Source organism: Engystomops pustulosus, chromosome 2 (assembly GCF_040894005.1).
Source record: "Engystomops pustulosus chromosome 2, aEngPut4.maternal, whole genome shotgun sequence".
Lineage (NCBI taxonomy): Eukaryota > Metazoa > Chordata > Amphibia > Anura > Leptodactylidae > Engystomops > Engystomops pustulosus.
Window position 1 is genome coordinate 179,973,526 of NC_092412.1, and position 19,352 is coordinate 179,992,877.

The 19,352-nt window shown below is 40.2% G+C and overlaps 1 protein-coding gene across 5 annotated transcripts in view; it reads right to left on the reverse strand.

The window, feature by feature from the left end:
* The window catches only part of TMDD1 (transmembrane and death domain 1), an 88,676-nt gene that overhangs the window by 24,858 nt on the left and 44,466 nt on the right, over nt 1–19,352 (reverse strand). For 2 of the 5 annotated variants that reach the window (XM_072137476.1, XM_072137473.1), the window contains exon 1: nt 6,023–6,161. The exons of 2 other annotated variants lie outside the window; for them this stretch is intronic. In XM_072137476.1, coding sequence (XP_071993577.1) covers nt 6,023–6,089 — 67 coding nt within the window. In that variant the 5' untranslated portion in view covers nt 6,090–6,161. Of the gene's footprint in view, nt 1–6,022; nt 6,162–19,352 lie in introns of those variants that run through there. One more of the 5 variants, XM_072137477.1, reaches the window with a different exon arrangement.

The following is a 19,352-nucleotide window of genomic DNA, read 5'->3' on the forward strand; positions in this document are numbered from 1 at the left end:
ACTGGCTAGGGTAAGTTTAGGTCATATAGAATTTGCTCTTGACAGCAACTACATGTTACCACTGTCAAATTTGTATTTATATATTATGGCCCATGTGTCTTTTAAATGACTATAGTTACTTTTTTCTGTAATTTAATAAAAATTATATTAAGTATTTTTAATAAAAAAAAATATTTAAACAGAAAACAGCATAGGTCAAAGATAACGTGGTAAAATACAGCAAATAGGCATAGTTCAGGACTGGCAGAACAGCTTTGGACCTGGATAAAACAGATCGAGGCACCTTTGCAGAGCAGAAGAGATTAGGCGCTGTGTTGCTGAGGCACATTTCCATGGGGAATATGCCCTATATAACTCTGTGTGAGGTAATTAGTCCAACAAGGGCAGAGCATATTTGTGAGAGCACTTAGTTTTAAAAAGCTGTAAGGGTACATGCTTCCTTTGCCACCTTACTAATACTAGGGCCAGGCAGTCACTGCAAATGATGGAGGAGGTGTCCATCCAGAAAAGGTACTCACTGATGCCATGACCCAACAACATTACAGTCTTCAAAATGCACAGTGGGGAAAAAAAGTACTCAGTCAGCCACCAACTGGGAAAGTTCTCCCACTTAAAAAGAAGAGAGAGGACTGTAATTGACATCATAGGTAGACCTGAACTTTGCGAGACAAGATGAGAAAACAAATCCACAAATCTGGTTTGTTTACAGATGACCAAATCTTATTTTCCACCATAATTTAGAAGCAAATTCTTTAGAAATCAGACAATGTGATTTTCTGGATTTGTTTTTACATTTTCTCTTTCATAATTGAGGTCTAGCTATGATGTCAATTACAGGAGAACTTGCACAATTAGTGGCTGACTAAATATTTTCCCCCCACTATATGTAAATACCTAAATAGGGGTAGGTAGGTAAACATAATATAATCCACAAAGAGACACTATTCATCAAGACCGATGGAAGGAATGGTAAAATGGTAAAATCCCTTGTGGCTTACACTTTATACCATGCAGGTATCAGAAACGTATCCAGCAAATTGAATTTGTAGTGTTGCAAGAGGATACAGTAAAAGGCAACAGAAAAATGTAGAAACATTAACAAATGTGTAATAGTTTCCCTGTAGTGAATAATGCATAGATGCTTTTAGAAAATCAACAAAAATGGCAAACATTGACTTATTGGTGAAGGGCGTCTCTTGTGATCAAGCACCTGGAGTAGAGCAGATTTGATCCTGTTGTTTCTATGGATTGCTACATTTCTCTTTAAAATCCTGCTCTTCAGAAGTATGTTAAGTGGATACATATATTTCGATTATTGAGATGGATAACACAAGCAAAGTCTCCCATCCATGCTATGCAAAATTTTTGCGATTCATCGTCAAGACATACACTGCTGGATGATATATTTAACATCTCTGTGGGAGATACAGCACATAATATGAACTTACAAAAATTATTTTGGGATTTGGAGAAGTCTCAAACACGCATTTGGTGGGACTACTACACAATACAACAATATCTAAATAAAAATATGGTTCCCTGGGGACTTTGGTTAAAGAAAATCCCTACCACAGTATTCTCAGATGAATCTGTGACTACATGGAATTCCATACTTTCCGATTATTCCCGTCTAATGAATTATTACAACATGAGAAAATTGCACTAGATGCAGTGCGCATAGAAATTCAAGACAAACAAAAATACTTTCAACCCAATTTAAAGAATAAAGATTTCCAAGATATGGACATTAAATTGAAGAACTGTATAGCTGAATTAGAAATGTCTATCACTGCAGTAAAAAAGCACAAATTCCAACAAGACCTTTGGGAATACCAAACAAATACCATGTATGAATGGGGTCGTAGAAACAGATACATCCCTAAATCAATCTTAAAGAAAAAACACCCAAGCGCCAATGAAGGGAACAAAATGGTTAGTTTTAGTTCTACAGATGCAGACAACTTGGAGTGTTTGTCAATTGAATCAATAACATTGGAAAATGTATCTATAGAGAAACATGTATTCCCAACATTTTACACGTCTTCAAAACAAGTTTTTGAGTTTTGAGCCAAAAAATGCACAAGTGAACCGCATGACAATATTCCAAGAAAACATAAAAACAACAAAGAACAAGTAAGCATTGTTAATTCTTTGCATATTATATCTAAAATAGAAGAATCACTTTTGTCTGAGGGCTTAAATTTTGCATCTACCAATCATTTTGATCTATACAGGACAATACTAGATGTGAACTGTTTTGTCAGGACTGTAAAAAAAAACATTTTTCAACACTAATCTGACAAACGAACAATTTGTTGATTCTAAGGACTTTATTCATGTTTCTATGGCTACACCTGTACTGTGTGACCTTACATTTCCTTCTTTAGAGGATGTTGTGGTTTATAATACACTAAATGAAAAATGTCAATTTAATATCTGAAAATGTAGTACGGTATGTAATTTTATTTCCACTAATCATTTTTTTTACCCTGTAAATCCAAGCCACCAGTGTTGGACAGGTTCCAAGAAATTATTCAAACGGAGTTGGTTAGCTTGCATGCGCTAACTAATCAAGGAGTGTCCAACCTGACCTATAAAGAAAAAAAGCAATCTCTTCCCTGAAACAGAAGACAGATTTAGTTACATGGAAGGTTGTTTATAGTGCCATTGGCCTTTGGTCTTTATGATAAAATGACTAGGTCCCTTTTAGATGACCATAGTCACTACATGCTTTTTACTCATAATCCAACAGCATGTTTTACCCAAAAATTGTCTGACATAGCAGAAGAGGGTTTGTCTTTAAAGAGAACCCGTCATGCAAAATAACCCTCCTAAACTAAATATATTTTCATAAACTGCCATTAGAGAGCATTGCCTCTATCCCTTCATTGTCCCTCTACATGCCTGTAAACCTAAGCAATGAGGTCCTAAAGCTGTATGCAAATGACCTGTGAAATGTCCAATGAAGCATTAGCATATTCAAGCTGTCCACTCTATTCATGAGTGGGAGGCACAGCCACACCCCCAGTGCTTGACTGACAGCCTGTATAATGATGTGAGGCTGTATAATGATGTGCTTCCTGGTGCTGGTGGCCACACCCCCTGCAGCCTGTGTGTGAATGTGTGTGTATGTACAGGAGAGATACAGCAGCTCCAGGCAGCCATGTTACAGCAGAACATGTCAGATTCATGTGTAGCTGCTGTCTGTGTCTCTCACCTGTGTATTAGGAGGATGCAGCATGTCAGCAGATGACATACACACACACTAGCCATGCTTTACTATACATTACACACAGACATGAGCAGGGGGAGGAGAGGGGAGGGGTAACAGGGGTGACATCACTGCCTCTGACCATGTGACCAGCCTCATTCACATGATAAAGAAAAGATGATTTTACAATGAATAATGTATGAAATAACTAGATAAAGGCTGGGATGGGATCCTTGTGAGCTGCTCCAACAGGTAGAGGTGACAGGACAAGTGACACAGACCTGATGACAGGTGTCCTTTAAGCAGTTTCTCACATAAGGAGGCAGATTTGTTAAGGATTGCTAGTCCGGTGACACCCATTTTTCATACAGTACCAAAACTCAATAAATACAGATTCCCTTACCCTCATGGGTATAGATTACCTAATCGAATGTCTTGGGGCATGTTAGATTCCCTCCTGCAACCTTTGGTTACCCAATGTTTTGGATTACAAGTATTGCAACATTCAACAAGTTTTCCCCATCGCTTGCTAATTTATTTGTGGAATGGTGGGAGGAAATTTATATTTTTTCAGATGTAGTATATTTATTTTCTTCCCAGGTAGTCCGATACGGCCGATTCATTGACATCATTACGATATGGTGTAGTGGTGAGGCAGCCTTATCGGAAATAGTCCTGTATATAAACTGTCACCCTTTTAACTTTTTTTTCACATACCAATGCTATCAAAGTAACATTTTTGGATCTTAGCCTTCATTCAGATGGAGAGATGGGATGTGTACACCCATCTACTTATCGTAAAAACACAGCTAGTGGAAAACGAAACTGCTCTACTAATGAACTGTATAAAAAAAGAAAGAGATCTGATAGAAACCAGGTTAAAAACACATCGCTATAGCAGCTGGAATCTCACAAAAGCAAAAACTATTAGTTCCAATAGATCTCGTTAATAACTTCTTTCCTCACAAATAAAACAAAAATGTACGGACAAATATTCGAACAAACCAACATTTGTTACTACCTATTGTAAAAAGCATAAACCAATACAAAAACAATATACAACAACATCTACCATTATTATCTCAGGATGAGGAATTGCATATAATCTTCCAACAAAGATGTAATTTTTCTACAAGAAGGGCATCAACACTAGGTAACCTTTCATTCCCCCGTATGGTTGGCAAACACAATCATACCAGTATTTGGTTAAGTACTAGAGGTTTTTTCAAATGTGTTGCATATATGTAAGGCCCCTTCCACACTTAGGCCCCTTCCACACTTGCGTTGCAGATCCCGTCAGCGTTTGATGCGGTGCGATCAGGGTTTGGTCAGTGAAAAACGCGCATTTTGCATCAGAGTTCAATCAATTTTCAGTCAGAGTTTGTTCAGTGTCTCAGTTTTTCACTCGCGTTTTCAATGCAATTTCAATGCGTTTTTCACGCTCAGAAAATGCGCGTGAAATGGACTCAGGACTGAGCTCTATCTTTTCTATGGCAATTGATGCGTGAAAAACGCATTGCACTTGCAAGTGTCTCAGAGTGCAATGCGTTTTTGATGCATCTCCATAGACTTGTATGGTGCGTTTTTCACGCGCGTGACTTGCAAAAGTAGAGCATGTCGAGATTTAAACGTGCGTGTGTGAGTGAAAAGAAATGCAAGTCTGAAAAGACCCATTGGTTACAATAGGTCAGAGTGCAATGCAAGTTCTACGCGTCAAAAGCACGCGCAGAAAACGCGCGTGAAAAACGCAAGTGTGAAAGGGGCCTTAGTGCTGTCAGTTTGCCTATCAAATCAAAATTTACTCACAGCAAAGTTGACAATGTGGCACACAAGATTAGAGAGTTTATCAATTGCAAAACAGACTGTCCCCTATTTAAGAACACCCGACTTACAACCCCTAGTTACAGGCAGACCCCTCTGCCCCCTGTGACCTCTGGTGAAGCTCTCTGAATGCTTTACTATAGTCCCAGACTGCACTGATCAGCTGTAAGGTGTCTGTAATGAAGCTTTATTGATAATCCTTGGTCCAATCACAGCAAAAAATTTTGAAACTGCAATTGTCAATGGGGCCAAAAAATTTTTTTTCTGGATCTACAGTTATAAAATATACAGTTTCGACTGACATACAAATTCAACTTAAGAACAAACCTATGGAACCTATCTTGTACATAACCCGGGGACTGCCTGTACTTGTATCGCATTACAAACATAGAATGAAATCTGGATATCAGGATACATATAAATGGCACCACAAACCCAGAACACAAAAATCCATCTAACGCTGCTAAGTATTTTATCTATAGACATAATAAAGACTTTACAAATTTCCAGGTCAGTGGCCTAGAAAGAGTTAAGAATAATCTAAGGGGAGGAGATGCTAGAAGAAAACTTTTAAACTGTGAGGGTTTTTGGATTCTACAATGGATTGTATTTCTCCAAAAGGTCTTAATGTAAGAAAAGACTTGCTTTTAAATTATTGATATATGTTTGTTACAAAAAAGTGAAAGTTTTTACACATGTGTGTGCACGTAGGTGTATCTGATTAGCTGACACCAGTCTTTTCAGCTGTAAGCGGAGGTTCTGTTTCCGGTGGTATTAGTATAGCACAAATCCATTTCAAGTTATCTATGACTAAGGACCGCAATAGGTCTGAAACGCGTCAGTGACATTGAATATTCTCATGTCTATATGTCTGTAGTGCTTTTATCCTGAAGAAATAAAGAATTGTCGACATTTTATTCGAACAAGTGAGTGCTGATCTTTTCTACTACTGGCATTACGTGAATGAATACATGCAAAATATTAAATTACCTGTGTCTTCACATAATCCTTTGGAAATTAAAAGGAGGGGCAATATTAGTACCCAATACTGATTCATTCTGATAGGATTACTTGTGCGATCAGAGTGTTATTTATGAAGGTAATGGATGAGGTGAGTGTTCCATTGAGTATATTGGTTTTCAGAAATGGCCGCCATGTGACCTCACAATACAATTAATGTTCTAAAGATGATGGGACACATTTACTAAGGTCCTTGCATCAGTTTTCTGTCTGACTTTGCCTGTTCTTTTCAGTGCAAACTGCTTGCGCAGGTATTTAATAAGTGTCTGAAACACATTTCTGGCACATGCGACACAATTGTGGCACACACGAAATTTTGTGGTGGACGATGCACAAGGAAGCATGCAACACAAATTAGGGGGTGTTCCGTGCTCATTCTGACCGTGTGCCAGATTTATCATGCAAAGTCCGACAGAAGTGTGTTGCAAGCCCGATCTTAAAGGGCGCACCACAAAAAAAGTTGGTGAACTTTGTCATACCAGTGCAGGGAAGCGCCAGATTCATGATTTCTGGCACACGTTCTGGTGCACCCAGCATTATACACAAACAAACCCACTTTAAGTGCAGTTTACACTACTATTAGTAAATGTGCCTCAATGTTACATATTACTCCATTAATTTACAATACTGACAACCTAGTTTTGCTGGTTGTAATATAAGGTGATGCTCAACAAGCTTCCTAGTGTCTCCTCACGATCAGGCCCATTAACACCTACTACCAGGATGAAGGATTGTAAACAAAGCCCCTGGAAAGATCTGCTCTTCTTTTAGCTTCTAATGCCCTGGTTTTCTAAAATAAAAAAAGGATTTTTAAAATTATGCAAATTAGCCCGAGGGGCTTCGGGCTCCATAAGTGTTAATGGAGGCTAGAGCCCATCAGGTTCATTAGCAGAATTTCTAAAGCCTTTTTTTCTTAAAAAGCAATGGCTAAAGCAGATAAAACACTGACCCTATTTCAAATATTAAAAAGGGCCTGCTAAGACACTTCCTAGTTGCGGCACGCCAGATTATCCCCAGCCGTTGGAGGTCGACCACATCTCCTACAAGATCTGATTGGGTGGCGGCTATGACTCACATCCAAAGGATGGAAGAGCTCAAGGCTGTAGATGAGGACAGGGTAACGGTGTTCTACTCTACATGGTCTGTTTGGATGTCTTTTAAGGATTCTCCTGCTTTATCTACTTGGGTATCATCTGGAATGGTTTCTTAATTCTCTTAAATTCCATAAATTCGTGTATACATGCCCTTCTTTTAGACATTACCTCTTCTCGGCATCCATTATGTCCTCGATGTAACTTATAACCTTTTTCTTTCTTTTCTTGGCACTATTTGTTGTATGTATGTGTGTATGGATGTAGATGTCTTTGTCTTTGTCTGGTGTAATATTACTCAGGCCTATTGTATTGTCACTCTTACTTTGATTTGCTTGAACTGACACTCATCTCAAATAATGCAATCTTTCACCCTAACGGGCACATAGCTCAGAGATTCAAGTCACTTCATCATTCTATTGCATATTTCATGTGACAAAATGTCCTGTTACGATGTCTTAATATGCTGGTGTAAAGAGTTGTATATTGTATTCTGTATTCTTTCAATAAATGTTTATTGACCATAAAAGCAGATAAAACAAGAGTGGATCCTGTCAGAGGAGACACACCTGCATGTAAATGTGCTTGGCTTACAATCCTTCATCCTGGGGGTAGATGCCCTTTAACGACACTTGAAGGGTTTATCATAGTTTGCAGAGTAATATCTGTGTGAAGTTTATTCAGTAATGTGGTTAGTTTGTGTCATATGTGTATTGTATTTGTGGTTTTCTAAACATGGAAGTTGTACAATAGCTTGTTAGGAAATAGGTAAGATCTATCTATATGTGAATCAATCTTTAACCCCTTAACGCTCTGCACCATAGCTCTACGTCGCAGAGGTACAGGCAATGTATGAAGAGGGCTCACGGGCTGAGTCCTGTTCATACAAGGGTGGGGGTTTTTGCATATTGCAGCAAACCCCCACCGCTAATAACCGCGGTCGGCAGCATTTAAAAGACATCGCCGCGCCCCCGAACGTCATCGGGGGGCGGTGATCGGTTGCCATGGTAGCTATCTGGCTTGGTTGCCATGGTTGCTATCTGGCTTCTGCAGATTCGTTACAATGAGCCAGTGGCTCATTGTAATGAATGAGCTGCAAAAATGCCATATATTGCAATACAGAAGTATTGCAGTATATAATAGGAACGATCTGACCATCTAGGGTTAATGTACCCTAGATGGTCTAAGAAATAGTGAAAAAAAAAAAAAAAAAAAAGTTTAAAAAATAAAAAAAATTAATAAAATATAAAAAATTCAAATCACCCCCTTTTCGCTAGAACTTATATAAAACATAATAAACAGTAAAAATCACAGACACATTAGGTATCGCCACGTCCCAAAATGCCCAATCTATCAAAATTTAAAAACGGTTACGGCCAGCAGTGACCTCCGAGACGGGAAATGGCGCCCAAATGTCCGAAATGCGACTTTTACACCTTTTTACATCACATTAAAAATGTAATGAAAAATGATCAAAATGTCGCACAGACCTCAAAATGGTAGCAATGAAAACGTAGGCTCATTTCGCAAAAAATGACACCTCATACAGCTCCATGCGCCAAAGTATGAGAAAGTTATTAGCTTCAGAAGATGGCAAAAAATGTTTTTCTCTTTTATACACATTCGTTTAATTTTTGGAAATGTATTAAAACACAATAAAACCTATATAAATTTGGTATCACCGCAATCGCACCGAACCAAAGAATAAAGTAGAGGTGTTATTTTGAGTGCCCAGTTAAAGTCGTAAAAACTGAGCCCAGAAGAACGTGACGCGCGTGCATTTTTTTTCAATTTTTCCACATTTGGAATTTTTTTTCAGCTTCGCAGTACATGGCATGTTAAAATAAATAACATTACAGGAAAGTAAAATTTGTTATGCACAAAATAAGCCCTCACACTCGTCTGTACATGTAAAAATGAAAAAGTTATGGATTTTTGAAGGTCGAGAGCGAGAAATGAGCGAAAAAATCTTGCGTCCTTAAGGGGTTAAAGAAACTATTTATCAACTACCGTATTTTCTGCCCTATAGGGCGCACCGGACTATAAGGCGCATTAGTCCGATGCGCCTTATATATGTAATAATTACATATATAAGGCGCATCGGACTATAAGGCGCGGGGTCCGGCGGCCGGGGGCGTGGCGGAGGTCCGGGGGCGTGGCGGAGACCCGACGTGACGCGGCGACGGGACGCGGCGACGAGACGCGACGCCGAGACGCGACGGGGAACGCGGGGAAGGTGAGCGGGGAAGGTGAGGGGGAGGTGGAGGAGGGCAGCGGACCATACTTACATAGGTCCCCGCTACCGGAGACAGCAGATCTCCCGCTGGAGATCTCCGGTAGCGGGGTCCTATGTAAGTATGGTCCGCTGCCCTGTGCCCAGCGCCATACATAGGGCGCACCGGACTATAAGGCGCACTTTGGATTTCCACGGAAATCCAATGCTTTTAAGTGCGCCTTATAGTCCGGAAAATACGGTAGTTTGTGACTGGTTTGTGTCAGTTCGAGTTTTTGAAATCTAACCACTGAACGATAGCTGACAGTAAGGACCGATGGAATTAGTGCTAATTAATTTCTAAGAGTATAAATCTAATATGTAAAGCTTAGTGTATATGTGTGTGTATGCATGTATGTATGCCCTCTAAAGGAATCTACACCGTCGTATTTACAATCACCACATTTTGCAGTCACTGTCAGTGACTCAGGGAATGTCTGAGACCACATTTTGAGCCGAAATTTTCACCCCGTGCTTTCAAAAATCCACTTATTACCCATCATATACAGGAGCTGAGAAGCTGAGCCTTGATTGGTTGCTGTTCTGCCACAGGTCATTAATATGAGTTCTGAGCTTTGATTGGTTACTATAGGCGATGAGTATAAGACACTTATGTGTGAGGTAAGATGGATAGGGTTACAGAGATAGGGGCAGATTTATCAGAAGTGTCTGAGGTAAAAATGTTCCAGTTGCCCATGGAAACCAATCAGAGATCAGCTGTAATTTTATAAACAGCTGTGCAAAAATGAAACTGATTGGTTGCCATGGGCAACTAGATAGTCGCTGGAATGAGAGTGCCGAGACAGACAGTCGTTGGAATGAGAGTGCCCAAGACCGACAGTCGCTGGAATGAGAAATAGCAGGAGAAATAACTTTGGGTATTAGAGACAGATTTATAGGCATAGTCCATACCCCTGAACACTACAAAGTCTCCTCCTTTAAATCGAGTACACAGCTGGCTGGTAAGGCGGTATATTTTCCTTCCTTCCTTAAGCAAGGTTAAGCAATTCTGATTACTACATATGGCCCATCTTTGTTTTGCCCTTTCACAAGAACATTGTGCAATATTTAAAGAATGAGTTGATTACTAGACAATCAGTACTTAAATAAGATGGAGGGGAAATTTAGGAAAAAAATAAGTTTAATTAGACCTAAAATTTACTCTGTTAGGACAGAGAAAAAGGTGCAGGCCCCAACTTTACCACTGTCCCTGCCTCCATGCCAGGCCCTGCGCCAAACCACAGGCAGCAACTAATACTAATTACACTTATTTAAAAGTCACTATGGTTCTATATCAGAAAAATTACAAGCATAAGGCTCAACAACATACTAACCAGTGTACATGCTAAACATACAATAATAAGCCAAAAAGAATCTCAAATCACAAATCACATGTAGCAGTCTTTATCAGAAATGCTTATATACCAAAATTATTTTAAGAGGCATACAGACAAATAATAATGGGTGAGGTGAGATTCAGTTATATGTGGAGTTCCTAGATGCTTCCCCAGCAGCTGATTGGTTCCATTCCGCCATCACTGAACCCCCCATGTGACACCCACTAAGCGCTGGAAATGAAAAAAAAAAAAAAAAGGCCAGGTCATTAAGGGGTTAATATCAAACTAAACCTTTGTTAGTATTGGTGATATGCCATCTATTTGTAGCCAATCATCTGTTTTTTGTGAACAGATGACATAATGGAACCAGATGCAACATGGACAACACACTGATAACACAGTTGACTTCCAATTATGGCAGTAAACCTGTTCCCATGGCCAATTTACAGGCAGTTAATGTAACATACAGCTATAGGATTGTATATGACTCTAGCATTTCTTTAAGTGAGTTGGAATGTAGCTTTAATGATAATGTATATTATAATAAAGTTGTTATAATGTACAAACTGTCAATGTAGCAAAACTAGAGAAATTACCTGGAGCATAAAATTACAAAAATGAAATATATGGAATACGGAAAAATACAATTGGTGCAAATGATGACAAAATACAAGTCCCAATCATCATGCAACATACTATTGTGTGTAATATGTTTACTGACATTATTCATTGCCACTGGAAAATATTGCTCTAAGAAAAAGTTATTGGAGAATAACTTACATAAAACAATAGGATCATGGTTTTTTAGAGCTCTGCTTGCTGTCCTTCTTTAGAAAGCTTCTGTTTACTTCCAATGGATAGAAATCTGTCCATGGTCATGTGGTGCCACATAGGCGCACGAGCCATTATTACAGAGCCGTGTATTACTAACAGCTCATGCTCCTGTGGGTGCATCACATAGCGTGTACAGATTTCAATAGAAGGACAGCAAGCAGAGATACAGTCAAACTGTAACTATAACTTTTCCTTACATAAACCATATTAATTATTAGCTGAAAGTGGACAACCCCTTTAATACTGATATGAATTCTGCATCATGATTATTTAAAGGTGTTTTCCCACAAACTAAAGTTAGGCCCTATCCACAGGACTGGCCTAACTTGCTGATCAGTGGGTGCTCAGTGCCCCTCAGCGCTCCCTCAGACTAATGGAGCAGATGGCCGCACATGAGCGTTCTTCTCCATTAATCTCTATGGATCTGACGGAGATCGGTGAGCGCAGAGCTCGGCAATTTCGGTCAGCTCCATAGAGATTAATGGAGCAGAACGGTCATGCGCTGCTGTCTGCTCCATTAGTCTAACGGACCGATGAGGAGTCCGACGGACCCCTCGTTCTTTCCATCTGTGGGATCTCAGCAGTCTGGAGAGACTATCCATGACTCCAGACTGGAGCAATTAGGGGAGCGACAGTTAGGACCAATATCGTGCTAGAAGCTGAGAAGTTTGGGAGTGGACTCTGAAAAAGTAAAACTAATTTGTAAAACATTGTCACAAAATAAATCATTTATTATTGTAAGTAATAGTTATGCTTTATAATTATCTAATCGTTACAAGAGTAGACAAATAGTCACAGTAATATTATTTCCTGAAAATTAAACACTTCACAGACTGTGATATATATATTATGCTCTCACACACTGAGGATAAAGAGACATGATATCCACATCTGCACATGATCATACTCCTATGTGCAGCGATAACAAAGCAAGAGAAAAACCAATGGCTTCTGAGAATAATAATCCAGTTGCTTAACAACTGGCATAGTAGGAAATAAAACATCTCCAATTTCTAACATTGTATACATTACATAAGGCAGAGATCATGATAACGCCTCTACAAGTGTCTATGACGCTTGTAGAGGCTGATTTACTCCCCCAAAAAACCACCAGGTGTATAAATGCTCTTGGTAGTTTTTTGTTTAACCGCGGGCTGCCGCTGCTTGCTGCGATCGTGCAAAGGAGAGCCGTCCCCTCCTCCCCTGCCGAGCCACACGTGACGTTCTGCACGGACTTGAGCAGTGAGTAGCTCCGACCATCCCCATGGACGTGTGTGATCATGCAAACATAGCCATGAACAAGATTAAGCAAGAAAGTTCAATCCTGTACTGTGACGAAGGCTGATATTATGAGCCCCTTTTATTTACACCTGCCCCTGCATACAGTAGGAGGCATGCAGGGAAGGTGCTATATGCATCCTCTCTGCATGTCACTGTATACAGATTACTGATAACAGTGATCCAATGGGCTGTTACCATTAGATCACTGTTATCTGGGATCTATATATAAGATTAGCAAGGAACACTTGTGCCCCTGTAAAAAAAAATTGAAAAATTAAAAAAACAAAAAATAAATTAAATTAAAAAAGTAAAAAATAAACAAACAGTTTAATAAACAAGCGTTATGCCCTAATTCCCCCAAAAATAAATGAAATAAATTTAGTGGTGTCAGCCCTGGCCCACTCTGTTGGGGTTTGGGTCTGGCATCGGCCCCGTCAAGCTCTATGGGAGGGAGGGGGATTCTGGGGCCGGCGTCAGCCCCGTCCAGCACCAGGATGAAGGACTGTATGCAAATGAGTCTGAGGGGCCCCGGATTCCATAGATGTTAATAGAGACTGTAACAATTTTCTTGTATAAATAGACAATAATAATCTTTATTTATATAGCGCCATCCTATTCCGTAGCGCTTTACAAATCAAAGGGGACATATACAAATAAAATAAGACATTACAGAGTAGAAACATATGGAACAATAGTCAATTATTATACGACTGTTAGTTATATACTTGTATTACTGAAAATGTCATACTCCTCCTCAACTGAAATTACTCCTCAGAAATTTTGAGAGGAGTATTATTATCCTTCTGGAAAAATTTAAGTGCGACCTCTGACATAAGGTACAAAAATGATATACAGGCGGTCCCCTACTTAAGAACACTCGACTTACATACGACCCCTAGTTACAAACGGACCTCTGGATATTGGGAATTTATTGTACTTTAGTCCTAGGCTACAATGATCAGCTATAACAGATATCACAGGTGTCTGTAATGAAGCTTTAGTGTTAATCCTGACTCTTATGACAACCCAACATTTTTAAACTCCAATTGTCACAGAGACCAAAAAAGTTCTGGCTGGAGCTACAATGATAAAATATACAGTTCCGACTTACATACAAACTCAACTTAAGAACAAACCTACAGACCCTATCTTGTATGTAACCCGGGGACTGCCTGTAACTATAACCCGTGAGTTAAATCTCAGCAATCATGGCAAACTTTTTACACTGACCAGCCCTTCAATAATTGCATAGTTACTAATGAAGAAATTAGACCTTTCACCTATGATTTATAGGTTTGACTTTATGGCCGTCTTTTTCAAGCTTATCTACGTAACTTTCATACTTCCTGTTTACTCTAATGTACTGAGATTTATTGGTGTAGTGTGCAACACATTGAAAAGTTTCATGTTTGCTGCGTCATTTACATTCGTAAAGTAAATCATTATATTATCAAAAAAGGCCGGGCAGGAAAGTCACGCTGTTACAACATTCCTTTATGAATGTGTATGTCATATGTGAAACTTGAGAGTTTTCAAGTATCTTCAAGAAATGAAGACTACTCATATATCAAATATGAGTAAATTGTGATTTTTACTTTGTGGAAAATCCCTATTATGTCGAAATGCTCATCCTAACCCTTCATGAATTAAAGGACATAAGGGGTGTGGTAAAAATGTTTCTCTAGGTGGGAGAAACTGTTCAATATGTTTATAGATGTCCTTTCTTTCATCATGCATATAAACATACAAATATTATTGAACCTAAATGAATTAATGTATTATTCACAAAATGTTTCAATGTGAAAGTATTTTTCAAATCTGGTGATTTATTTGGAGTTTCTAAAAAGGTCTTTTAAAGCCAAACTACCCATATATACTTGACTATAAGCCGATCCAAGTATAAGCCAAGTCCCCTAATTTTACCACAAAAACCTGGGAAAACCTATTGACTCGAGTATAAGCCGAGGGTGGGAAATGCATTGGTCACAGCCTCCCCAGTATATAGCCTGCTGGACCCTGCCCCATAGTATATAGCCAACACCTGCCCCCTGCCCCAGTATATAGCCAGCAGCGGGGGAAGCCAGAAAGGTGAGTTTTGATATATTTTTTTACTCAAGTATAAGCCGAGTTTGGGTTTTCAGCACATTTTTTGTACTGAAAAACTAGGCTTATACTCGAGTATATAAGGTACATCTACATTATTTTAAAAAAATCTGATATTCAGGAACCTTAAGAAATTACTGCTGGGGTATTCAGTATGATATTATTTTCTATGTAGTATGCATGTGGAAAAATTCTGTATTGGTAAATATTTCATATGGCGGAAAAAATCATGAAATAGATTTCCTTGTAGTGCTGGCTACAAAACTTAAATCGTTCAATGGAAGATGTGACAATTGACTCATTGACAAAGCATGACTCATAGAGAACACAGAGCCACCTTGTCAGAGTCACTTGACTCAGCTCGTTTCTCCTGAGGCAGCCATGCTCTTAGCTCACTAGTCTAAATGACGCAAGCAATAAAATGAAATTTTTTCCTTGTAACCTGCCGAATAATTTTATACATACAATTGCCACGATGTGTATTCGAGTTGCCAGTAAATAGTAAATACAGTACTTTCTATCAATGGTGTAATCGTTTTTCTTTCAACATGCCCAGGATGCCTTCTGGCATATAATTTGGACAGTGGAAGGAGAAGGACCCCAGGCACCCAGGCCTTTCATGTGTGGCACACGACAGATTACCCTCACTGTACTTCATGCAGGTATTTTTATATTTATATTTTGGATATATAATTTAAAAAACTCCCCAGTTTGGGAGGAGAAAACTAGATGTAGTGTCTAGCCATACAGTATAATTCCTCCCTAAGGTTCACTTTCTCAATCATCTTGAGGTACCTTGCTCATATAGCAAACATAAATTCACGGCAAGAGCAGAGTCACCAGGTAACGGACAACACTCCCTTGACAATATTTCCAAGCAAGGACTTAGCAGCAAGATACTAGGACACAATGGGAAAGAAAGAAAGAAAAATCTCCTGCGTCCATTAAAAGCATAACGTTTAATAACAGCATTGAGACACTACTGCGAGACATTACAAATCAGGAGATGTATGAATGTAATGTAATGTAAATGTAAAGTAGCCTCACAAATTCTCTGGAGCCCACTAATGCCCTCATCTAGAAACTATCTAGGAAAAGAGCTCCTAGGACACAAAGGGGGAGATTTATAACCACATTGGAGGACATGTCTCTTTATTTTGTATTTTATTTTCTGGTGGAGCATTTTTTTAAAAAATTTTTGGGAGTATAGACAGATGTTTTCTTTTATTTGCACTTCCCCCATTTTTTATCATATTAGCGACTTTTTAGGCACAATTATATCCCTCCCTCAGGCGTATTTAGATTCCGGCTTAGAACAATCTTTTCCCATGGAGCCTTAAATTGTCATAAAAAAAGATTAATGCAGGTGTAAAGAAAGAGACAAATGTAAGCCACAGACAAAAAAAACAAAGATACTGTACACATGCTCACTTGTCTGGTTTCCTTTACTATTTTTGGAGACTTATTTCAGACAAAAAGTCTCAATTGAGATAAATAAGGTTCAAAAAGTAGTAAAATAAATCAGACAACACAGGCGGTCCCCTACTTAAGGACACCCAACTTACAGACGACCCCCAGTTACAGACCCCTCTGACCACTGTGACCTCTGGTGAAGCTCTTTTTTTTTTCAGAAAAAGCAAGTTTTACTATAAATAAATAATTGTTGGAAATGTGTACTCTATTCTCTGTATGGGGGAGCCAGAAAAAGGGCTCTTGATGACAGGTTCCCTTTAAGCGTAATATTCCTGACAACAATAGCATCTAATGTTACCAACTCAATGGGGCTTATTTACTAAGGGTCGCTGATCACACTTTCGTCAGACTTTGCACGGTTTTCGGGGATTGCACGGCTTGGACAGGTATTTAACAGGGATCTGCGCTGGGATTGTGTTGCACGCGATAGGTTTTTGGCGCAGCTGTGCTGGCTTTCATGCAACAGGAATCGGGGGGACGTGCCGTAGGACGATCCAACTGATTTGAAGTGAGCACGGGATGTAATTGTGTTGCAAGGCAATGCACTTACATGCACCAGGAAGAAGAAGGTGAACTCCGTCAGACCTGAGCGGGGAAGTGACACATGCACAATATCGGTCGCATTATCGTCAGACAATGCACTTTCTGTGAATTCCAGTGACCGGGTAAATAAATGTGCCCCAATGTCTACAGATGTACAAGAATTGTATATTAACCCTGTAACCAACATTGTTATAGAGCTAGGTGATAATTCTGCATTACTTGATATAGTAAAAATGTCTGAGGCAGATAGGGTTGAGTGTACAGGTAAGGAATGTCTGTCTCACATCCCTGTCCAGCAGTACAGGGAGGGGGGAGATTCCAATCACATTGCTGTAATGACTCATAGGCAGAGGATTCAGCATTTTGAGCCAATGGGGCAGATTTACTTACACGGTCCATTCGCGATCCAGCGGCGCGTTTTCTGCTGTGGATTCGGGTCTGGCCGGGATTCACTAAGGCAGTTCCTCCGACATCCACAAGGTGGCGCTGCTGGGCTGAAGTTCCCCGGAATGCACTGGAGTTCACCAAGCCGGTCCGAGTGAAGGTAAGTGCAAGTCCCGCAACACTTTTTTTTTTTTTAAAAATGCGGCGGTTTTTCCGAACCCACAAATTTTCGTTTGGCCAGCCCCCCCCCCCATTTTTGTCGCGTGCATGTCAGCGCCGATGCGCCACAATCCGATCGTATGCGCCAAAATCCCGAGCCAATTCAGGGAAAATCAGCGCAAATGGGAAATATTCGGGTAACACGTTGGGAAAACGTTAGTAAATGACCCCCAGTGTGTGTGGAGTCCTCTGCAGTGTCCAGTCCAGGAGAAGGGGGTCAGGGGACAGGTGATAATGAGAAATTGCTGAGATGGAGTTACAGATTACAGATTATAAGAAATCTGAGAGGATTATAGTTTCCCTTGGGGAGGAATAAAGTCGTATTGTATCTTATCTTAACCCTTAATGATCACATTATTATTCTTTCTGTACCTCGTACTAGGACAGGGGTGCTGGTATGCCCATGCTTTGTTGTTAATACAAGGGCATGCTTGTACTTAATATACAATACAAACATCAAGGGCCAGTTCCCTGACCAGATAGAAGAGAAAATTAAGGCCCACATTTATGAGACAATCCCGGGTGCCTGATAGGTTTACCCAGCACAAAGCCTTTGAGCAGGAACTGACTCCTTTCTTGAATAAAGTTTTTCATAGACTTTTGGCCTCCGCCCCCTTTCCTAAAAAATCCCTGGTGGCTAACATTTATGTCTTCCCTAAACCTGACTGACAAATACCATTCTATATGCTCTAATTATTGTCCCATATCCATAATAAACATGGATATTGTAACAGGTGGTCCCGCAACCCATGTCTCGGGTCGCGAGTGTAATCCCGCTCCATGGCCAATGCACTTACCCGACCCTGCTTCTGGGTCCTCCGGCTTCTCAAATTTAAAGGGCCGGCGCACCGTTAATTGGCGCTAGCCTTACCCAGAATTCTGTTTAACCCAGCCTCTCCCCACACACCCTGCCGGATCTTCGTGCCTTGTGCCTTTGAGAAAGCTTTGTCTGATGCATTGTGCTGTTATTGAGATTTCCCGTTGTGACCCTGGTTCCGTTCCTGACTACGTTCCTCTGCCGCCTGCCCTGACCTGTTGCTATGTCTCTGACCCTGTGCTGGCCGTCTTCACCTCCTGCCTGTCCCCGACCAGGAGATTGCCTGCCGTTCCTGTACCTTGACCTTGGCTGCCACCGTGGAAAGGTCGCGCCTGTGGAACGACCTGGTGGTACCACGCCGCAATAAGTCCAACCCTCTTTGCTCCGGGCTCTGGTGAAAACCGGGTACCACTTAGACTCCGGTCCAAGGTTTTGGCTTGTGTCATCTTCCGCGGTGGTTCAGAGGATCCACCACCTGAGCCTCACAGATATTAAGCCAATCGCTTACCGCCAGTCCTTTCCTCAATAACCCACAACAACCAGGTGGGTTTCCATCATGGAAGAATGACCCAGAACAATTCCCCTTTTCAGGGAAGTTAGGTAGGGAAAGGCAACTGCTATGATTAAATAATTAGGAAATATTTGTTCCTTTTATGGCACTTCCAGCATCATACAGCAATACTAAAGGACCATTGTTAGTAAAATGACCATCAAAACACTCAGTTTACTCCCTGCCACCTCTGAAAGAAAGAGGAACCCATAAGTAAGGAAATCGGACACTATTTTACTATGGAGGCTGCCCAGAGTGTAACGTGGCATCAAGATGGTACCCCAACACGACTTCAAGAAGAGAATAACTGAATGGACCCACGTTTCATAAACCACTAACTAAATTACCCCCGGACAACAGCTCCCCTGCCTCTTTTGAAGTGCGAGATCGCTGGAG